The 23,624-nt window shown below is 45.3% G+C and overlaps 2 protein-coding genes across 3 annotated transcripts; both read left to right on the forward strand.

Moving 5' to 3' along the window:
- Positions 1–373: 373 nt before the first annotated feature.
- Positions 374–6,805, forward strand: plp2b (proteolipid protein 2b). Its single transcript, XM_040192355.2, has 5 exons — positions 374–856; positions 4,287–4,442; positions 4,534–4,632; positions 5,508–5,604; positions 5,701–6,805. Exons 1-5 carry the CDS (start codon positions 758–760, stop codon positions 5,712–5,714), a joined length of 465 nt encoding a protein of 154 aa, XP_040048289.2. The 5' UTR covers positions 374–757; the 3' UTR covers positions 5,715–6,805.
- Positions 6,806–7,847: 1,042 nt separating this feature from the next.
- On the forward strand, positions 7,848–23,578 carry prickle3 (prickle homolog 3). 2 transcript variants are annotated; one of them, XM_040192332.2, is made up of 11 exons: positions 7,848–8,088; positions 12,371–12,453; positions 18,162–18,345; positions 18,516–18,629; positions 19,275–19,412; positions 20,025–20,228; positions 20,631–20,817; positions 21,087–21,425; positions 21,527–21,829; positions 21,940–22,296; positions 22,386–23,578. In XM_040192332.2, exons 1-11 carry the CDS (start codon positions 8,047–8,049, stop codon positions 22,844–22,846), a joined length of 2,412 nt encoding a protein of 803 aa, XP_040048266.2. In that variant the 5' UTR covers positions 7,848–8,046; the 3' UTR covers positions 22,847–23,578. The 2 variants fall into 2 exon arrangements, with proteins under 2 accessions (XP_040048266.2, XP_040048267.2); XM_040192333.2 differs by lacking the exons at positions 7,848–8,088; positions 12,371–12,453 and adding an exon at positions 15,269–15,454.
- Positions 23,579–23,624: the final 46 nt, after the last annotated feature.

Genomic DNA, 23,624 nt, shown 5'->3' on the forward strand with positions numbered 1-23,624 from the left:
CTAAAAACTGAGGCCCTAAACATCATTGCGGGCAGGCTGTGAGCCGTATGTTTGTCACGTACTGAATACTAAACCACAACGTGATTTACGGTTCTCTGAATCTACGTGGTTGAAATAAAGTCCCCCCCACCTCAAATTAAGGTAGGATGCTTCACTGACTATTAACAATATCACTACTCTCAGTTAGTCTGAAGGTAAATATACCTCAATACAGAAATATCGGTCACTTCATTAAAAAGGAATAATCCTAAATGTTATTGTACTTTTAAAGAGCGTACACGTATTCACAACAAAATGCAAAAACGAAAAAAGAACATTTCCTTTCGCATTGAGACGTTGCAACAGGTCTTTCCTATTTTTTACGACGGTCCCCTGAACGCAGCACTGCTCGACTCCGCGCGGTGCCACAGTTGTCAACGCAACGGCAGTTCCTCCCAAGGAAAAAGTGAAAGCCAACGCCCCGCCGTCAGCTCCTCGCGCCCTCCCTCCTCCCTACCGAGCAACACCCGCCTCTGGACTGAGCGTCAACCAGGACGTTTTTCACGGGGAAGTTGATTCGTCCGAGTGGAAGGAGAGAGGAAAAAAAAGCAACAAGCTAACGGTCAACGGCAGAAAGCGCGAGACTCGCAGTGGAACTTGCTTCTTTGGCGCACGGAACCCGTTTTTCCCCCCACGCTAGCAGCTCCGTCCATTAACCCCGTGTTCGTCCAACACACGGTCTGGGAAAGTGATACGTTTAGTTAACTTTATTTACAGAATGGCGGATACAACAGCGCCCAGCGCCGGTGCCAGCTGCTTGGAGAGGCTGAAGAATTACGTGAAGACCCCGAAGGGGTTCATCCTCTCAGCGGAGATAGTAAGTCCACTGACCTGCGCACTAAGGGGACAAACATGTCGCGTTTAGCCCGCACGACCTGCTCACGAAGACCCATGTTTTTAAGAACGCGTAACTAGCACATCGTAAATCGCACGCATTTCAATGTAGACTTCGTGCCTGTTATTGATCGCTGTCGCCATTATGCTGGATAGAATGGAAAAGTCGTTTGTTCTTTTTTTTTTGAGTCACCAATGCTTCGGTATTTATGCAGTTAAAGCTGTGCTCTTCTCGTTAGGGGAGGGTGGATAGATCGATACTTTATTGATCCCTCAAGAGGGAAATTTTGGCACGTAAGCACGTGGTCCCGGGGGGGTTGAGGGGTCACGGGGAGAGGTTAACGTCAGGAGTTTCCACCTGTTGAGTGTGCGTCACAGTTTTTCTCTCGTTTGACACCAAAGAGCCACATGCTGAGGGTCCACTCGCATGGTGGTCTCCTTTTTCTACTTGCATGTAACGTCAGTCTGCACACTGCGTGTGGGCAGCGAGCCTTAATATGGTCACAAGAAAATTATGCAATTTCTATTATTATTCCTGCAAGTATAAAATACTCGTAACGTGAGTTTTTTTCTCGCATACCTCGCTCTAGTTAAGGTGATTAATTATATACCCATAAGAAACATCAAAGCAAGGCGTGAATCCTAATAGTCAGTAAGGTTGGAGTGTGGTTTCAAGTGTTCCACTTCCTGTCGAGATACAACATCTTCCGGTCTAGGAAGTATCTTATTTAAACTGTCTTTGATAACTGTTTTCACATCATTGCCTTTTGTTTTGCATTTCACAGCTGTGTGTTCTCTCTACACATGACTCGCTTTGACCTTAAATACTAACTATAATAACTTATTCATTCATATAGGTTTTACAAATATTTCATCAGATTCTCACTAATCACATAGCAAACATTTTCTCACAGTAGCTTAGGGAGTTCTTGTAATCTAATTGTCCTTCTGTGTTATTGTGTGCCCGGCGTTTTTAAAGGTTCTGCTCTCATAACTCACTGCGCACACTTTAACTTGGGCTTTCAGACGTTGGTGTTCAGTGGTCCACTGTAAGGATTTTTCTTTTTTTTTCCAGAAGTAATGGAAATTCCAGCCTGTGTGTGAAGGTTGTTCCTGGGAACAAAGAATGCGTGGATTTCTTAGCACACATCCTTTGGCGCTCCAGTGAAAACACTCAGTAGTTTGTTGTATCCTCACACAAGTCATGGTTTTGCTGGAAGCCGACAAACCTTAAAGGAAGTCATCAGTGATTGTGTATGTCTGAAATAGCTGGCAGTGCAGGGAGAGGCCCGTGGGAGTGAAACCGGAAGACAACTGCCGTTACTGCTCGTTATGTTCCATCTATTGGGAAATGGGTTATCTGCCCACAGCAGGTTTGAGTCCTCCAGTTGATAAACCAAATCTAAAGGAATTAATTAACTCCCTGTAAATTGTGACAGCGAGGTCGTCATGGTAGTTAAAATTACTGTTGGATATTTTACTCTCGATTTTGTGAGGAGGCAAACTCGAACATGTTGGAAGCTGCAGACCAACCTAATGACCCCCGTCACACGCCCATGTAAAGTCTGTTAGTTTGTTGTGTAGCTTGGTGAAGCCAGTAGCGATAAGTCGAGATGAGTCATTCAATGAGCTAATCATTCCCGCTGCTTCTAATCTTATGAATATGTTGTGGTCACATTCTCCTAGGACTAATTGTTTTTTCAGGTGATCTCCTTTTTTGAAGAATATCTTAATAAAAAAGGGAGGAAAGTAGGCAGAAGCATTACATTTGGAATATATGCCTCCATTTCATGATGAGTAAAGAAAGCGGTGGAACAAAACCGAGCATTTTCCTCTCTTTTTCTCTGAATACACTGAAGTGAGCTAAAGAAAGTGTAAAGGAGAAAGAAAAAAAAACCCCCGCTAAATGTACGTGACTTCCTGAGCAACCGTTGCTGTTTGGTGTGACTAGATCTTGGCTCCAATGTTGCTGCTGACTATAATTAGCCGAGCGCTTGCTCTTTTTAAGAGCGCAGCTCATCGTGGTGATGGTGAATAGATCTACAAAGCGGACCCACGCGCACAGATCTACCGCTGTGGAAGCCACAAAGGTGTCAACACCTCGCAGCCTTTCTTGTTGAGAGGGACTCTTGTTGCAGTGGCTGTTTCTCTGTGTGAAGGCCTCTTCAGTGGCCGCTGGCCTGTATAAAGCCGCTTTTGTGTAGGACCTCGGCCTTGGCCGCCCAGCTACTCTACAGAGGCAGCCTGTGTCGGTCTCCAGAACACATGCGCTAGTGATGCATGTAGCCGGCTGCGTGTTTGTGGGTGACGGGAGGGGAAGCCTTAGTGACAGATGTAGGGCTTGTGTTGGTTATGTCACATGTGTATCATTTAGACTGCGGTGATTTGACACTGGCCCCTGAGAATGAAACATTAAAATGTGTTTAAATATATACATACATTAGAGTCAGGGTCTGATTCATTAAATAAACATTTTATATTTCACACGATTATTTGAAAATGTCTCCACACCAGGTTATTTAATTCTAACTTGTATTCTATAGAAGATTTAGAGGTTGTATTTGTGGCCCGATGATTCAATATGTACAGGGTAAAAAGAGTACAGATAAGAATAAAAATAAGAGATGTAAATTATACTGTTGAAGAGTATTAATAGTTCAATAGTGGTTAATGATAGTGCTCCAACAAAAAGCATGAGTCAATTGAAAGAAACCTATTAAAGACTTTTGAATAATACCAACATGCTGAGGTCTTTTTACAAATATTAAATACAATACAAATAATCAGAAGATAGTGTATAATGAAAATGTGCTAGTGGCAGCTCTTCAGTGTTATTGGAAAACTGTTTGGGTGGCCTCGTCATTTGTAAAGCAAGTTTTTTAACTTTCCTCTCCTTCACGGCTGTCGTGCGCCTGTGTTGTGTGAATGTATCGGCCCACACTGTTTGACAGCAGCAAACAAAAGCTGTATTGAAAACAAAAAGGCTGATAGTGGTTGACGGCGGTAGGCTGCCCGCCTCAGTTTATGATTCCTGCACGTTGGCAGCGTTTCAGCGGAATGGACTGAGAAGAATGCCCGCTGACTTCTGTTTCCTCTCGTATGGAAAAATAATATCTTGATGGAACAAACGCGTGCTGCATCTAAAGATGAGCGCAGTATGTGATAGACAGACTGACTGAGTGCATTATTGTCCATCCAGTGGTCTCACTGTGCAAAAAAAAAGGCATGTTATTATATGGATGGCCCCTTTTATCAGAGAGATTTACTGTCTGACCGACCGAGTGGACCAGAATCCTTTACAGCAAAGTACGACAGGAGAGGAATTTGGGCATTTGTTGCTTCTGTGTGATATATTCTCCATTCTAGAAATCATTAATCCCCAAGCTCTCTCTTTCCCCCTCGATCACTGCTAGCTGATCAGTTTCATCATCATCATCTGCTACGGAGCGTCCCACACTGGAGGCTACTCCTCCGTGGCCATCTGCGAGATGATCTTCGCCATGGTCTTCTTCGGCATCTTCATGATGGGGATGGACAAGCAATTCCTATTGGTCAACTGGCTGTGGAGTGTGAGTCCTCTACTATTGCACACACATACACACTCAGTGATGCAGACGTGTGAGTCATTGCTCAACACTTCATCTTCCCTCTTCTGTGCAGGATCTTTTCCGTGCCGGCATCGGTGCAGTCCTTTATTTGATTGTCTCTCTGATCAACGTGATCGGGGGGGCCGGGGACGGCGCTCGTATCGCTGGCGGGGTGAGTTGAGCTGCCGTAAAAATTGAATGTGAAAGCGTAAAATGTTATTGCTTGTTCTGACAATGATAAACTACTACGACTATCAATGAATCTGTTTTATTGTAGGTGTGGAAACTTATGATAGAAGTTTAGAGGGTTTTTTTCTGATGGGTTTTAACGAACGCACAAGGCCAGGGTCACTGAGCCACTATTGAGTAATATGAACATCTGAAATCATACATCATGCTTCCTTCCTGTTTGAGTTCTGTAAAGATCACGACCCTTTTTTACAATGTCGGACAAATAGTCCATGGGTCCTCTTAGTCCATAGTCCGTTCAGAGACACCTTGAGAGATATTTTTTTTAACGTGCTTGAGTTTATCATTGCTGGGGGAAAAAAGGCTGCATTTGTAGACTGAGGACCACGGCGGCTGGCATCCATTTAGAGTGCTGCCAGTTTTTCTATTATTAATGCAATAAGAGTCATTGAACAAGCTTCATTGGAAATGAAAAGGAGCCAGAGTGATGTTAAAAATGTGCACAAAAGAACTGTGGGTAACACTGTATGAAAAGAAAGATGCCTGTAGTGTAAATGCCATTAGCACATGTGCACTTCTGTGGTATAATTTCACAATTATTTCCCCCACCACGACCTTTCTCTTATCTTGTGCGAACCCAGGCCGCCCATTTTTACGTCTGCTCATTTCCTGATACATACGCATAAGTTTGAGACTACTAAAGGCATCGCAGCTTTGACCCAAGGGAATAAAGATGTTTTCTGGTCTTAGATCAGAGTTTAATATATATTTTTTTTTACATTGATCAATACTTATGTTCATGTTTACTGTGAATGACTATTTTTATGATTCTGATCCTGGGTTATTATTCCTTTTCAGGTATTTGGTTTGATCGCTGGTCTGCTGTTCGCCTATGACACCTACACCATCTACATGGAAGTCAAGAGTACCAGGCAGCACACGGCAGCTTCCACCGGTGAGTGCGACTGATATTTACCTGATTGACACACCATAAAACATGCTCTATATCTATAACGACTTGCCAATGTCTTACATTTTTGTTTTGATACAGGTGACGGAGTTTAAACACTCCGAGAACGCAGCAGAAAAACCAGATGAAGTTGTTTAGAAGTTAACGAAAGAGTCTTATCATAAAGAACGATGGACAGGCCACACTTTAATCCATGCCACTGTACGGTGAGAACAGGAGGGGGCGATGAGGAGCACGACGTAGCCAAAGTGAGCAGTACTGCACATCTGTACCTGCACGTCGAGACAATTATGTCTGCAACGAAGAACGTCCCTCACAAACCTTTTTCTTCCAACCTCAATGTACCACCGATTTAAAAAGGGAAAATAGTAAATAATGGGCAATGGTTGTCGTCATGCAGCTTGTCTAACACAAATGTCTGTTGTTTAGTGGACTCGTAGTGGGTAGTAACTGTGTCCTTTGGACTTTAGAAGTAACTGACACTTTGTTGGGGTGGTTAAGGAATTGTTTAACATCGTAATAAGGCTCTTCTTGAGTGTTTTCTGTATTTCCTGAGAGGTCCCTCAGCTTTGCAAACATTTAGTTCTCCGTTATTTAATCAGTGCTCTTTGGAGCGCTCCCCATGTGTCACGGTGCCTTAGACCCTCATTTAAATTAACTAGTTCCTTCATCTTCTACTCTTGGAGCCTAAACATTCAGCGTGTCTTCTGTTCGTGGTCAGCAATCTTTGGGCTGTTTTTGTACTAATTAGAGTTTAATCTGCATCATTAGAGACCTTATATGTCAACTAACTAAAAATCTTATTTTAATTACAATTACTGTATCATCTTCCAGTTTCTTTTACCTAATTTAATTTTGCTCAGGTGGTTTCTTTTTCTTACATTTGAAACACATTTTAAAGGTGCAGATTATATTTACAATATTTTACACTGTCCGCAAATGGGGTCCAGTTTCTTTGGTACATGTTTTATTTTGATGAAGTAAAAAGAAAAAACATGGGAATTTTAGGATGTAAAGGTTCCAATTTTGACATGTTCTGTAACTGTTTCCTGCCATTTGGTTATTTGTCCAAGTAAAACGTTGCCTTCTTATTTTTTTAACATGCTTTACAAGAGTCTGCGGTGCAATTTCATAATTCAAAGCAGCCTTGCTTTTGGAAATAAAAGCCATTGTTTCTACAGAGAAATTCAGTTTTTCTTTAATCGTTTACTCATCTTACATTTTGACCATGATGTTTAACAAAGGTCTCTATCCAACAAGAACGCAATTGACTGCTGTAACTTGTCTTCTCTCGGATGGCCACTAGATGGAACAAGACACATCTGAATTAAATTGCTAAATCAAAGTTCTCTCTTTCAATCGGTTGACCGTTTTTTAATTAACTTTAAAATCGTACAACTAGCAAAAACATCCACACGGCTAGTTGTGTTTGCTCCAGTATCTCAGTTGGTATTCAGACATAATTATTAAGTTTGTCATTACCCACTTGTACTGACCACCGGGTCAGTACAAGTGGGTAATATTTCTGTTCCAGACAGTTATGCACGCTGTCCCTGCTGTCTTGTCTTGAGATTACATTGCGTTTATGTAAATCCTTTCCAATGCAGGTTTTGCTGTCATTCAGTTGCAATAATCATCGCAGTACACAAGGCCCTTGTCCTTTTTAAAGACCTACAGTGGAACAATAAGCCGTTGTTTGGGGCAACACTGGTTTGTTATTAAACCAATGCCCCATGTTAACGCTGCTCTACTGACAAGAGTTTACAAATTACGTTCCTCGCCAACACACCTGTGACAACATTTCTATTTTGGAATATGTATTAAGCAGACTCCTGTGCTCCCCTCGTTTAGAAACATAAAGACTAAACATGGTATGAGTCAAAGTATAGGAGGGGGTTTCAGTAGAGGGAGAGGGCCTTGTATACACTTCTTGTAGTCTAGGTGAAGCCAGGCCTTAGGTCAGTTGGCTACCTATATTCAGGTTTCTGGACGGGAGCTGAGGTAGAATCGTCAAGACACGCTGTCAGAATGGCCCCAGGCCTTCACGATAAAAGTGACTACGTTATCAATCAGAAATGAAATACTCTGTAGGTGAACGTTATGACCTGGAAAACATTTGGATACGCATTAAATACAAGCGTATACATCCATTCGGCTTTTAGCTTGAGTCTGCTCAAGAAATGTCGAAAATAGGTGTTGAGAAGTGTTTTACTCTGAAAGACCAGCCGGAAGCGATGCTTTTCAGTTAGGCTAGCTTGTCGGTTGCCAAAGTAGTTAGCCGAGGCGGAAGGAGGAGTCCGGGGCAGTCTGAGGGGGGGCATCATGTAGTTTGTTCTAAACGGACTGTAACTGAAAATATCTACACCTCTGTGTTCCTTCCCTTCGTGTATTCATTGGGAATCACAATCGTAACATCCAACCGACACCATGTTCACGCGCGGGTCTAAAAAGCGACGTTCGAACCGCTCGGTAAGTAACTATGTTTCTGCTATTAACTAATGACTCCCGCAACTTATTGAACTCCTTCGCTAACCTGTTATGCCCTCTACGTTGGTCAAAAAAGTATACTTTAGGATTCATTTCGCTTAGTTGGACAGCCTTCAGGTTGATTTTAAGTCTTAAGTCCAGCACTGAAAAAGCGCTCGAGCGGAACTTTGTCCACCTCCACCTGGACGTCGTTGTCGGTGGCCTGCACGTTTTTCCCCGGTAATAACGAGTACGTCCCCCTCCTTCCCGACACTTACAGTAAGTTATATTGTGCCTTTTCCATTGCAACTATGTGCCAGAAAGTCCGTTCTTGTAGGGTTTTTAATCGTTTCGTGTGCCCCACTCGTGTGAGTCAGGAGGGGTCCGATGACGTCATAGCTTCTCACCTGAGCAGGTTACTGTAACCTGAACGTGTATGTAACCCTTGTCAGGTTTTCATTACAACAACATACGCGGTTAGTTTATGTGCCCAAAGCCCATACGGTCTGCTTACTAACCAAATGAAGCTTGTTTTCGGACCAGACTTAACAGCTGTGTGGCCAGAAACATCTGGCTGTGCAGCACACTTGGATTTAATCCAGACAGCTGTGAATCCAACTCACACACTACTTGCTGTAGAAAATCTTCCATTTATAGCACTAGTTTTAGCTAACCAGACCTACAATCCTTTCCTCCTTTTAACTCTGTGTTTATAAATCTGTATAAACAAGTATTAGTATTTAACAGCACTATTCAAATATTTTACCTGGATAAAAGTAGTACCACACTGTGTAGAAACTCATTTGAAAGTATTGCAAATTCAAAATGTTACATTATCAAAGCAGTTGCAACCAAATATTTCTAAAAGTAGTCATTATGCAGAATGGTCAGAAAAATAATACAATAATTTGTATTATTGCACTATAATTATTGATGCATCTATATGTTTATGACTGCGCGATACTAAAGTACAGTACTCGAGTCAATTGTGTGTAAAGAGTTTTTTTCACCACTTTATTTAGGCCTGGATCTTGTGATAAATTACTTTACGGGGCTTTAACATTAAACACTCAGGACCCGGTGTCCCTCCCAACTTGTACTGTGAAAACAGTCAAATATTCATGAATACCATCAATATTTTATGTTCCAACACTCAATTACATCGCCACTCAAAGAGAGTTTGGAATCATGTTTCAACACAGATGTCAGTGTGCAAAGTACTTCCGTATAAGTTTTTTGACAAGTTTTAAGAATTTCTTATGGAATGTAATTTTGTGTATTATTATGAACGAAATAACCAATGAATGTCAGTAACCAGTTTTTATCTCAGACCTTATTTGGATTTAAATATAATCATTATCGTACAGCAGCAATAATTATAGCGTAAAACTATCTTGTCAACATCATGTACGTTGAAACACTTGTTTTTGCCAATGAATGATAAAATAGATTTCTGATTGCTGTCACAACCCTCTGGCCACAGTAAAACAAATGTAGCACGATGAAAAACTCACAACGATCACAAAAGCTTGACCCTCTGAGTGACACTTGTAAACCTCCACTCGTTAAACATTGTTTTTCCGAGGCAGCCTGAAGCAGCGGCGCATAAGTGTAACATGAAGTGCTCTCGAGAGGGGCTGTCTGTTTGATACCGGCCAGTGAGCACAGGGGCTTCTAAGGCCCCTGACCTCTGACCTTTTCTGTTAATGTTTAACCCCCAAAACATCGAAGAGAGGAGCGAAACTTGTATTACAACCATTGTCTTCTGCCCTTCAGCTCCCGTCTGATGGAGGACACTCACATGTATTGTGTCCTAACAACATCATTTTGTAGTAGATGTTGGTAAAGGCCTCTGATGGACAAACATGTTTGGACTTTCAGTTCTCTGGTTACTTGGTAGCGATCTCAAGCAGACCGCGGCAGGTCGGCGTGAGATCAAACCTCTCAAACCCACTTAGCGAACGCTGAGGAGCTGATATGAAAAGTCTGACGCCGGCCTAAGTGCGAGCATGTGAGCCGACGTGATTGTTTTATTTACTTTACCCACGGTCGGTTTAGAAGAAACTTCCTCGCGCCGCTCCCATCACATCCTTCACTCGCAGCACAATGGACGAAACCTCGTTGTTGGGCCGCATGAAGTGTCCTTGTGTCCTCAACGTGTAGGTCACGTGTCGGTGTGACACCTTTTAGGAATTGTAAAAAGTCGCTGGTTAAGGCTAATGTTCGAGGCTGGTATATTTATCAATTTAATGTAATTCCCTTTTGCGCACACAAGTGAATTCATCCAAAGCCGAGCACGACCGCATCGCGTGTCTATGGTCGTTGATACGCGTTCACCTCAGCGGAATCCCCCGCAGCCCGAAGCAGGCATACTAATCGAGGGCGCTGCCTTCAGCGAGGTGATGAGGATAGATACCTAACGTCTAATACACCGCGCTTCACTGCAGCTTTGTGAGCGACGAGCTGAGCCACAGCATGGATTGTTTTTTCCATTCCTTAAAAAACTATAAATGCATCAGATACAGGAAAGTTAAGATTGCACAGATTAATTTTATATGACCTCGAGAGTATGACTGAATTCTAGGGTTTTTTCAGAAATTTCTAATCCTTTCATTATGTCGCGGTTTTACTGGTGCCTGACTTTAAACTACAGTTTTAGAATCAGTTGTGCCGAGTTTGATCTAATGTTGGCAAACGCTCACAAGAAGGCCAGAGGTGGCCACATCTGTTTTCTGTTAATTAGCGAACTTTCTTTCCATTTATTTACTATTTATTTATTTTTGATAATCAGAATGTGCAGTAACTATTGTCTTTACAATAAAAAAGATCACACAGGGCAAAAAGTGCAGAAAGTGACGCCGAAAACATGAATTTATATATATCTTGTTATTGCATTGAAAGTTACTATAGCTTTCCATGGTCCCTAAAGTATAATTGCCTGCCCCCCCCCCATCCAGTCGTCATGTCCAATTGACAGCTCGGCTACTGCGTGAGGAAATAACAACTGAAAGGTCCAGTCACCCAGAAATCATCCGTACGCTTTAATTAGCTCATCTTGTCACCTTTCGTACCATGCTTTGTTGACGACGTTTCTTGAATAACTAGTTCTGGAAACAGTCGTTTGCAAATAGGCTCAAAACATATACTCACATATAATAATTCTGAATAGCGTTTAAAGCCTGTTTAAAGATCTAAGTCAGAGTAACGCATAATAACGCATTAAGAACTGTGCATGGGAAAGGCAGGCTTGGTGTGAGGCCTTTTTCCTGAAGACGCTGGTGGTCGGAGAGAGAAAAGTGGGACACCCAGCTGAGCAGGTACACACAGGTACACCCGACCCAGCTGTATCACATATCTGCCTTTTATTGCCGTGCTCGTTAAACTCTGCTGGCGCCTGTGTGTGTACTCTGCATCTCAATGTTTGTCTCCAAACCCAAAATACGCGCATCAACCTTAAAATTAGCACACTGTCCCCTTTCATTTTAAAAACTCGACAAAACATCAGCGAATATGGAGTCTTGCTCCTTTTCCTTTTGCTCCAAATGTTGGAATGGAAAACAAAAGCACCAAAGAATCCTGATGTTTCGTTATTTTTTTTTCCATGTAAAATAAAATCCTGACTTTCATTTTTTCAGAAAGTAGCAAAACATCTAATAAATAGCTGTAAGATGTTCTGTGTCCACAGTAAGCTTTTATCACAGAAGATAAGAAGTGCTGTAGAATAAAGTCACCGGGGGAAAAGAAAGTGTAGACAAAGCGACTACATGGGGAGGGAAAAGGTGCAGCTCTCATCCTGTGTCTGCTTCCTTCCTCTCATCTCTAAAAAGAGGCTGGTTCCTACACACACACATGTATATGAAAACAAGTTAGCTATGAGGCCATTGGTTTAGTGGTCGCCTAAGTCAGATGCACTGCTCAGCGTTTTTGCAGAAAAAGCAACACTTTTGACACTCTACGCCCGTCTGAGCACGCTACACCCCTCAAACGCTCAGCCGAATGTGACGACTGATAAAAGCAAAAAGGTTTATTTAGTTGCAGAATTATGGATGAATTTCAAGTTTAAGCTCACACTGATGTGGGATTTTCCTAAACACACAACATCAAGTAATGCGCGGGGAAATCTGTAAGACAGGCCGATGTTCCCCCCAAACCCCAAACGCCACTGTAACGGCTCGCTATGATGCCGAGGACTCTGCTTCCCTGCACGCCGAACCTTCCTCCGTCCGGATACCGGGAGGTGTGAAGGGTGTGAGCTAAAGTTTGTGGGGTTTTTTTTGTTCTCCAGCAGGAGGAAGAGGACCCAGACAGAGGGCAGCCCTGTATGCGCTGTGGGGATCGGTGCCCCGGCTTCCGTGTCCACGGCTGGAGGTACGTCTCAAGCACCTCTTGGCTCCGCAGGAAATGTTTTTCTCCCTCTTTGTAAATCACCTTTGCAGAGCTGCGCGCCCTCCTGTTTCGTTTGGCATGTTGTGCAACTTCTTATAATAATAAGCTACTTAAAAGGGAGGTCAAAACATTTTTTTTTTCAGGCCGTTAAACATGAGAGATGTAATACGATTACAACTTTAATGCCACTTTGTGAACAGAATCATAAGTGTTTTAATAGCTAAACATTTAACACAATCTTGCTGTTGACAATTTTTACATTCTTTCTCACAGCAGCTTTATATTCTGATAACGTCAAACAGCAAATAGAGACACTTTACCTCATCGGTGAGTCATAAACGACTAAATTTGTTGGTTAAACCCATGTACATGTGCTGCTTTGTGGATACATAAGAGCATGATGGGTGGATGTGTAAGAACAGACGTCAGGAGTGAAACGTGTGTGTGTTTGTGTGTGTGTGTGTGTGTTCGCTTGTCCACCAACATCGCCTCAACGCAAATCAGCTTATCTGTGATCTGTGTGCACACTGAGTGCAGATATACGTTAAAAGACAACCAGCATGGTCGGATCGCCACATGCCGCCACGCAGAGCCGATAAAGAACCAGAGCTATAGGGTCACGAGTGCCGTTAAGCCCCGGCAGTCGCAACCGGAGCAGCTGCCTTTAGTCGGAGTTGACTTCATCTTCCTGGGAAAACAGAAGCTCTACAGAGCAGAGTCCAGCCTGCGACGTGTGCAGAGCTCCACGGGTTCGGACGCAGCGCCTGTTCCTCCGTCACGACGTTGGTCGATGCCACGCTTTCTTGACTCTGGTGCACGTGTCGTATGTTCGGCTGGAACACGAAGACATCTGCTCAGCCGAACTTCACACGTCTCCTGGGGTGTCCATATTGTGTTTTGGGCCGTTGAAAGAGTTTCTGTCTCCGCAGCAAAGCCTATAATTATTTCAAATGTAGGCAACAGCCATTTGAAATGTCGGCATACATACTGCACATCTCACACGTTTTTGTCAGAAGGATCCTCAATTCAGTTCTCTTTAAAGTTCGCAGTTTTTTTGCCTGTGTTCCCTTGAGCCCCCTTTCCTTCTCTCTCTCTCTCTCTCTCTCTCTCTCTCTCTCTCTCTCTCTCTCTCTCTCTCTCTCTCTGTCTGTTTGAGAATCTCCAGCTGGTTTGGTCTCTTGGTTCCTCTAATCCTGACAATCGCACTAATAAGATTAGGCCTCACTGCTGTGATAGAAGCCCTCTGGACCACTTCATAACCGCCCGCTGTCTCCCCCACTGTCTCTCTAAATCACTGCCGCCTTCCCTTTTTTCAATTGGGACATTTGTATGCGTTGAGTTTCAAAACACAAGTACTTGCTCGAAGGAGCGTAGAAGAAGCGTCAATTGTCTGGACGTATTGTTCCATGTACGTGTTGCGTTTAGTGGATCCGGACTCTTTGTACATTCGCCGGCTTCGACACACAGCTCGATCGTTGAAGAGGAAAAACGGAGCGCAGATGGTTGCAGCATGGCTGAAGCCAACGGGGACTCTGCAATGGAGAGAATAAAAGGAAAGCGTGTTTCATGTAACCAAAAGACTGTAATTAGTTTAGTTGCCAGTATTCAGCTGAAGACAAAAGCTTGGATGTTGGGACGTAATCTCAAACATGTGTGCTGCAGCATCACCACGATGCTGTGGGTTGCGGACGCTTCTCGCTTCAGGCTCGAAATGACTTTGGGAGATGTGACAAAGAGAAACGTCCTGCTCGGACGTCTTCGATTCCGGAGAAAAAGATTAAATGATTGAGATTTATTGGGGTCACTTTTTAAGACCCGAGAGTCCCGAAGCTAATTGCATCTTCCTTAACAACCCATTTACAATCACACCTTCCTCTGATGGACGAGCTGATCCCAGCGACCACAGACTCAGCTGCTGATGCTCGCCGAGAGGGGAAGTGATCCGTCTTCATCCTGAGCTTTTCTCAGGCGCAGCCTAAACCCGAGGTGGGGGGCAGATGGTGCGTCCGCTGCCCAGCAGCCAGTCAATTGAGTTACTTTTGACCCGCAGGTCCCCGCCACGCTTCAAAAGCCTTCAAAGTGGCCCTCGCCGTTAGTCTGGGTGGCCACGCGGCGATTACTCAGTCTCTAATTAGTGGCAGAGCGAAAGGACAAGGCCCATCTGGTTCTTAAAATCCGATCTATGGAGGCCTTCGCTATACATCCTGCAGTGGGTTATAGATTATTACAGCAGCACACATTTGCAGCAGTGGATTATCTCATGACTGCTTTTAATTACTGTATACTGACTCACAACATATGTGCACATCCCAACAAACGGGTCGAGACTCTCGGCCGTGAGTCAACTAACAATCATAAGATTAGTTATGAATTATTTTGCCTGAGCAGCAGTCCAAGAGGAACTTGTATCCTGCTTATAATCATACAGTGTGTAGCGCGTTTTGTCCTCTGAGACGTGTCCTCAGAGACGCGTCACACCGTCTGCTCGACGTTTCACCGGAGACACTTTGTTGTCGCGCCGCTTCGGCGCACGAGACTCTTTATGATTAATAAGCGGCGTCGATGCCACAAACGGCCGTCCATCTGCTGTCAATCAGTCGCAGCGCTTCCAGGAGAAAAGACGCAGTGAGCTTTCTCACGTGGACTCTTGACTGGTTAATTGTGTACTTGAGCTTAACATTTAAAGTAAACTTAAAAAGCCTCCCCTGCCTACACCCCCCCATGAGGATGTGTGCACCTTTTAGAGCGTTGTGTGTGCAGTGCATGGTTGTGTTTGGGGCCTTTTGTTTGAGGAGGAGGAGGGTGGGACTTGGGGTGGTGGGTGGGTGGGGGGGGGGACATTGAAAAGGGCCCAGCGGACGGAGGTATGAAGCACATGGAGGGGAGCCTCCCAGCAGCAGCCCGCTCCCTCTCGACGCCTCGCGGGTGCAAACCTTCAAGGAGCGACGCGTCCGGATGCTGCCGGGACTCGGGATTGCAGCAGGTAACGGACCAACAATATTCCTCTTTCTGACAGGATTAGAGGGACGAGCAGCTCATTCAGCTGAGAGATGTGGGTAAACTAAAGGGTTTATAGGGTGTCTGTGTGTGTGTGTGTGTGTGTGTGTGTGTGTGTGTTTGGGAGAAGATTCTTTGTGGTTATACGTTATTTAGTACACACAGCTGTTTGCACATGACTGTACAGTGTTGATGCTCGAACCTCGGAGGCTTATATGGCATCTTCATGGACGTCATGGAGCGTCCTCTCCTCCGTCATCTCCTCCGTCATCTCCTCCGTCATCTCCTCCGTCCTCCATAGTTTACTTCATGAAGTGAATAATAGAATTCAATAGAGCAGCAGCATAACAACGTTAGGATGCAGCGATTTAAATTCAGAGGCAGATTGCTGATGAATGTCTCCTGGTGAAACTTTTGTTTTTTTCACAGTTTGAGTTCACACAGATGTTGTAAAGAAGTAGAGTATTATTTAAGTGATCACATTTGCCTGTGCACTTTTTATTCAGACCCTGACACTGACCCTGACTCTCCTATAATGAAATGTGGGACGAGTCTCTCCTTGCAATTGATGTTTCGCACACCGCTGGTCTGTGTTGACAAGCTAACAATTAGTTTCTCCACTGCCGGTTCCCTGTTTATTGGCGGCAGCTCCAATTTAGAGCCGCAGCAGATCAATGCATTAGTCAATTGACAAAAAAACAATTTCTCTTTACAAACAAAAATGCAAAGCATTCTCTCATTTTCTGTTTTAGTTTTGTGTAGATTTAACTGAATATGCTTTGACTTTGGACTGATGGTCAGATAAAATAATTAACAATTAATCTCACAGCCCTAACATAGTGCCGTTTTTACAGAGTACTAACTTTGAAACAGCTAACAGAGACCCATTTTTGGGTATACAGATATATTGACTTTTTCAGATCGTAGTCGATTACACATTTTCTTTCTTTCTCTGTCGACGTATTGTCTCATCTCTAATTCTGACAGCAGTTTGGTGAGTGATACACTTGCAGCTCGCAGTTGTTGCCCTAAACATTCTCATGACAATCACAGAATATCTGATTGCATTTCGCCTCCTTTGGAGTTCCCTATTACGTTTTGCATGTGCCAGAGGGAACGACGCCTAGCTGCATTACATCAGAGGCCTGTGAGTCACATAATTGATCAGGACAGGGCTCAGCACACCAGGCCTGACTGTCCTGCAGTGTTGACGACCGCTGCTTTTAAGTCGACTGAACTCACGATTAAAGAACCTCTCGCTGAGAAAAGGAAAATTTAACGTGACGACAGCGATACAGTTTATTAAACTATTAAAAGGTGCTCAAGTGCTTATTTGTAGCTCGTATATGGCAACTAAACATCCCATCCTGTCATCATGTGGAGGCTGCTGGTGTGTGTGGGGGGCGGGGGGGATAGGGTGGGACGTGGTTTATCTGCCATCTGTCCCAGCGTGCTACGGTCTGCCTGTGTCCTCCTCCCCACTCACATAGGCATGTCCACCTCACACACGCACACTCAAATACAACTGGGGTCAGATTCCTGATAACTTGGCTTAGTTTAAGCCGACTTGCCGCGTTTACTATTATTTGTATTGGTTGCAGCAGCTTTGTGATCGTGGTCATATAAGGTGCCAACCACCAGCGGGGGTCACATAGAGACATTCAAATGTATTTTCTCTTCTATTGTCGGCTCCGTTACAGTTACCTGGTGATGAATGAACGGGGAGACTGAAGCCAAGAGGAGAACTTGTGCGGTTGATCCAGCGGTTGTGTGTGTCTGTGTGTGTGTTGTAGCTTTTTTGTCGAGTGGGGGGGTTGGGTCCCGGAATAAAGCAGCTTTGTGTCTTGCGAACTTGAGCCACAAGTGCCAGCTGGCAGGCTGTTACGCAACCGCGGCGGCGGTGGACGCACGCGGGGCCGCGCGGCATGCACGACATCCACACCTCCGCGGCGCCCCGCGGCACTTTACTCCGACTCCACAAGCGGGGGCGCCCACCTCCGGACTGATTGTCCGAGGAGTCACAGAGGAGGCTGAGTGAGGGGGATTACTGCCCCCATCTTCTTCTTCTCCTCCCTCCCCCCGTGGGATTGGCGGCCGGACTTATGTCGCCGACCTCATTTCCGGCCTGTTTGGTCGTGGCGTGTTTATCGGGATGCGGGAACCTCAGTGACAACCTGAGATTGTGTTAATGCATTATCACCGTGCCCTGTCCACAGCGCTGTGTTCTAGTTTAAAATCATCAGGAGATTTTTAATTCACGGTGTGAGAAGTACTGTTGTATTTGTCATTTTTTGGCTGCAGGGCATCATTCAGTCAAGAATTTGTGGGCTGCAACTTAATGTCTAAAACGCAGTGTGTGTTAATAAATAATAAGGTTAAGAGGTGGAAGGGCCAATATGAAAGTTACTACATGAGAGTTGCCACTTTTACACCCCCGCTGTTCGGGTTTGTTTCAGCAGCTGTCCCAACGGCCTGATCTGTTTTCTTCATCTTGCTTAACTATGGCTACCAAAATGTTTATGCATGTTCTCTGTTCCCTCTGCTGTGTCAAATGCATCTGGGAAACCAGGACCGGTGTGAATCTGAAGTTGGGTTTCCCCCGATTTCACACCGTGGTTCGCAGTCCGCAGGGCGGGAGAAACCCGAGTAAAAGTCCCCAGGGATGAAGCTCAAAGCCGCCTTTGTCCCCACAGGAAGATCTGCGTCCACTGCAAGTGCGTGCGAGAGGAGCACGCCGTGCGCTCGGTGCCGGGCCAGCTGGAGAAGATGATGACGAAGCTGGTGTCGGACTTCCAGAGACACTCTATCTCCGACGACGACTCGGGCTGCGCCTCCGAGGAGTACGCGTGGGTCCCGCCCGGCCTCAAGCCCGAACAGGTAACGAGGGCAGATGCAGAGTCGACACACAAAAGGAGTCTGATGATGCGCGCCGGCGCTTGGACGTGTTCAGACTCTCACGAAATGTTTTACGACTGCAGTTGAATAAATTGCTCTCTGAATGAATAAAGTCTGTAATTTATGCTCTTTGTGTGAACGCACTCGTGCAGGTGTACCAGTACTTCAGCTGCCTGCCGGAGGACAGGGTGCCTTACGTCAACAGTTCAGGCGAGCGATACCGAATCAAACAGCTGCTGCACCAGCTTCCAGCCCACGACAGCGAGGTAACAGCGCCGCCACTTCGGATGCTTTAGTCTCCGCCCCCCGGTGTACCGCAGCAGCGGGGCGACCTGCTGATGATATCACAATCGGTGTGGCGGGTCTACTAAATCACAGCACGATAATACATCATCGTTATTATTGATTTTGAGCTTTCCATTCAGCGTCCACATCGAAGCTGTTAAATGAATGAATTATTCTTAGTAATTTTCACAGATTGATCCTTTTCCTCTTAATCAAACATTTTGGATTGTTTCGATATTTTTTGGATTATTATACTATTACGTCTTTTAACTTTTGCATTAGTTTATTGTCATTTATTGACAAATTTGTTTCATTTAAATTCAGCTTTTATTTAAAATCCTTTACAGCAAATAATTTACCATTACACATGTGCACAATGCAAAACATATTTTGGATTATTCAAAACTACCCTTGTGTTTCACTGAGAATCCAGCTACCAATTTATGAATGCACTTTCATAAATTGGAAACTGTTTTAAAAAAACTGAGGCATCTCAAAAGGCACTAAATGTATAATTTTAGCTAGAAAATACAAATAAGAATCATCTCCTTCGGAACTCAAGAAATAAATGATGTTTAGAAAGAATTTGCCCATTATGTCAACAACAATGTCTGTGTTTCGTTCAGTCCCAGTACTGCAACACTCTGGACGAGGAGGAGAAGAAGGAGTTGCGTTTGTTCAGTCAGCAGAGGAAAAGAGAAAACTTGGGCAGAGGCGTCGTCAGACTCTTCCCTGTAACTATGACAGGAGCCATCTGCCAACAGGTAGAGCAACATTTTTATTTTATGTCTAGAAACAGATTCCCTCGCGGCACCGAGGCAAAGCTCAGACAACAGTATCCTTGTATCACTTTAAAGGAACATTCTGCATCTTTTCCGTGAAGGTCCTTCAATCATTCTTGATCGTAAATTCAAGCAATTTGCCTTCACTTTGTCTCTCTCTCTCTCTCTCTCTCTCTCTCGCTCCAACTCACGCACTCACTATGCCTGTAGCTTTTCTTTGCGTCCTACTTCACTGGTTGTTCATATATTGGTGCTAGATGCAAGAAAAACAGGAGGATTTGAAGATGCTTTCTGAGTCAATGCAGAACGCACTGAGGAATTTATTGCTTCAATCGACTACATTCACCATTAATACTCATTGAGCGTCCGTGTGAAAGGTGCCAAGTTTTTCCCTTTAATGTTGGCAAGTCAAACGTTATTAAAACCCATCGGAGCCCTGCTGGAGAAAGTTGAGGTGCGAGTAGGTGCAGGCATAGCTCAGGGGCCACAGCGCAGCACGCTGATGTAATGATTACAGGGCTGCATGAGACCTGAAAGGTTTTAACGGTTATGGTGACTCTTACCACACCCCCACCAAATCTGTTTCTCTTCCAGTGCGAGAAGCAGATCCGCGGCGGAGACATCGCTGTGTTTGCCAGTCGGGCAGAACAGAGCAGCTGTTGGCACCCTCAGTGTTTCCAGTGTGCCACCTGCAGCGAGCTGCTGGTCGATCTGATCTACTTCTTCCAGGAGGGGCAGATCTACTGCGGCCGGCACCACGCCGAGCGGCTCAAGCCGCGCTGCCAGGCCTGTGACGAGGTGACTGTCTCATCGAGTGTCAACAAAAGAAGCATCATGAGTGGATAAGAGATTCATTCTGCCCTGTGTGGTGCCGTAATATAGCTGTGTGTGATCATTTGCCTGATCCGCGCGTAGTAGAGGGCTATTTGCAGGCGTTTCTGGTGGTCTCTGCTCGTTTTAAATGACTTCTCAATGTGATTTAAGAGATTAGTGGACATAGTCGACTAATGGATCTGCCACGACTGACCTACAAGAGTTCTTTAGACCCAGAGGATGACTAAGCCTTGAAAAGGGCAACCGCGGAATCTTTTTTTTTTCCCTTTCCCAAATCCTCAGCACTTACATCTCATTTGCTTAATTCTGCACCCATGAAACCATCGTCTCCCTCTGTTTTTTTCTGCTGTTGGGTCTCAATCCTAGATTATTCTGGCGGATGAATGTACTGAGGCCGAAGGAAGACACTGGCACATGAAGCACTTCTGCTGTTTTGAGTGCGAGGCGGCACTGGGCGGTCAGCGTTACATCATGAGAGAGAGTCGACCGTACTGCTGCTCCTGCTACGAGTCCCAGTACGCAGAGTACTGCGATACCTGCGGAGAACACATAGGTACTGAGTTACAGCCACAATAACTCCTATACTGGGGGTTTTATCCATGTTGTGCACTATTTCTTTGGTAACAGATGCCTTCATGTAGTATTTGACTACATCTGTACTCTTTTGAAGACACATTTGTTCATATACTGCTTGTACATATATCCCCTTAATTGCCCAGAAAAAGGAGATAATTGTCTCTTCAGATTATTAAAAAGAAGCTAATGAATCAAAGCTGCAGAACGTCTAGCGACTGGTGTAATCATGACACAACTTGCTCTAAGGTATTGATCAGGGCCAGATGACGTACGAGGGTCAGCACTGGCACGCCGTGGAGTCTTGTTTCTGCTGCGCCCGCTGCCACCTGCCCCTGCTGGGGCGTCCCTTCCTCCCTCGAGGGGGGCTCATCTTCTGCTCCAGGCCCTGCTCGCTGGGCGAGGACCCCAACAACTCCGACTCCTGTGACTCAGCGCTGCAGAGCAAACCGCCTCAGCACAGACGCTGTGAGTCGGCCAAGAAGCACCAGCAGCCGCAGTGTGGCTCTCCCCTGCAGCCACCAGAGGGCGCCGGCTCTCCTGTGACTCCTGCAAAAGACTGCGTTCGCGATGCAGTGGAGAACAGAGGTGACGATGATACACTGGTGTCATACTTTGATCTATTTTTATACCATGTGAGTATTTCGTAGCGACTACTCTCACACGTTGCCTTGTTCTGCTCCTCACAGGTGTCCACTGCACTGCTCCGGTTCAGAATGGACTGCCTCCGCCCAGTGGTCAGCCTCATCCGAGAGGCTCCTACTCACCTCTCCCACACATCCATCTAGGAAACGGCTTAGGTCCATCTTGGCCCAGCGACCTGCCACATTACAGTTTGCTGCCGGGGAACTCTGGCATCAAGCGTTCTGTCGGAGACCTTCAGCTGAAGGCAGAGATAAATGGAAATACCGGACTAACCGGCGTTAATTCAAGGGGAACCTCAACGAAAGACTGTAGGAACTGGGTGGAGAAGACCAATCAAGTAATGCAAGGTATCAAACATCCATCACGCTAAATACGAACCAGTAGCATTGTTCTTTAACTGTTGTTCTCACTCTGTATTAACTACATGTGCTCCCCCCGCTTGCCTTTCTCTCTACAGTGTTTCCGCCACAAGAAAACCCGCCTCCTCTCCCGCCCAACAACCCGTCTGTTCTCCCACCTCCTCTGCCGCTCAAGTCTCGCGACCCGATGCCCCCGGACTCCCCTCAGCCAGACCTCCCCCAACTAGCGGAGCGATCGCCCGCTTCTCCGCCACCGCTGTCTCGCAGTGGCACAGCTCGGGTCAGCTTCAGAGAACCGATCAGCAGCAGCTACTCAGTCGATGAGGACGAGGAGGAAGACGGGCCGGAGCTGCCCGAGGTGGAGGAGAACCAGCTGGAGGACGATGAGCCGGAGGGAGGTTTCGGAAGCAAGTTGCATCTCCAAAAGGGCATCCCGCCGCAGATGGATCTTCTGGGTGAGAAAGGGCATCCAAAGAGATGAATTGGAGAATCTGGGTGTCAAGTTGTTTTTGTATTTTTTTATCATTCACATTTTCCCTTCCAGATGGATCCTCCTACCAACGGAGTCCGCGGAGAGGGTGGAGCCGTTGTCGCGTCCCCGCCGACCCTGCCCTCCACCCGGGAGCAGAGAGGCACCCCAGACGCTCGCGGTGCGACCGGCCTCGGCTGGAGACCCTCGACCGGAGAGGCGAGAGAGAGAGGGAGCCGCGGGGCGGCGCCGCCGTGGGCTCCTCGCTGACCCTGCAGCCGGGCCAGTGCAGACATGAAGACTCTTGCTCCACTTGCTCTTCGTCCTCAGACTCAGAGGAAGAGGGTTTCTTCCTGGGACAGCCCATACCTCTGCCCCCACAGCTACGAAAGCAGCAGCCCGAGGAGGGCAAAGACGGAGGGGGAGACGAGGAGAGGGAGGGGCAGAGAGACTGGGGACTGAGAGGCAGCATAAGGCGGAGAAGAGCGCACAGCCTCGGTGCAAAGGACAAAGACAAAAACTGTGCTATCTCCTAAGCCCCAACGTCAAATAACAGCATTGTTACTTTCTAAATGATGGTGCACGAGAAGAACTAATGGCCCTTCATTACTCAGACGTACTACTTAGCAACAGAAAGTGCAACAAGCCTCAAAAAGGTCACTGACTTTAACGTAACTGTATTTACGGTTGTTAGTTTGCCTTTTTGAGATGCTCCGTTGTAGAGAATGAATCCTGTGAGAAGTGATGAACGTGTGGTGATAATTGTTTGGGTTGTATTGTTACGTCCAAATAAAGGACTCGGCGTTGCTTTGCAGTTTCTTTGAACACAAACTGCCGCAACGCTGAAGGGAAATGTTACTTCCCATCATTTACATATGTAAATGTACAGTAGAACACGTGGCCGCTAACCGCTGGCTCATTCCTCTATCGCGGTTTGCTAAATAAAATAAAAAATACATCTTATTTTTTTAACACTACTGTAACCATTCTATGTGCACTTTTTATATAGCTGTAATATATTACAGGCATGAATACTTAATGGCCCGACCACGTGGGTGTCAGACAAACAGTGGTGGTTACATTTATAAATGCTGCAAAGTTTATATACATTCGTGTCTTTAATCAAAAAAACTGTAAAATCATTTAATTTTATATATCTGGTGTAGGTCGCTGTTCTTTCTAGTTGTATCTGGGGTAAAGGGAAGAGATCATAACTTCTTAGATTTATTTCAGACAATTTTCTGTTGATAATAAATTTGTCTAAAGTACTCGTCTTGCTGTGCACTTTAATCCACTCTTCACGCACGCCGAAAC

The sequence above is a fragment of the Gasterosteus aculeatus genome, chromosome 2 (genome assembly GCF_964276395.1).
Source record: "Gasterosteus aculeatus chromosome 2, fGasAcu3.hap1.1, whole genome shotgun sequence".
Taxonomy (NCBI): Eukaryota; Metazoa; Chordata; class Actinopteri; order Perciformes; family Gasterosteidae; genus Gasterosteus; species Gasterosteus aculeatus.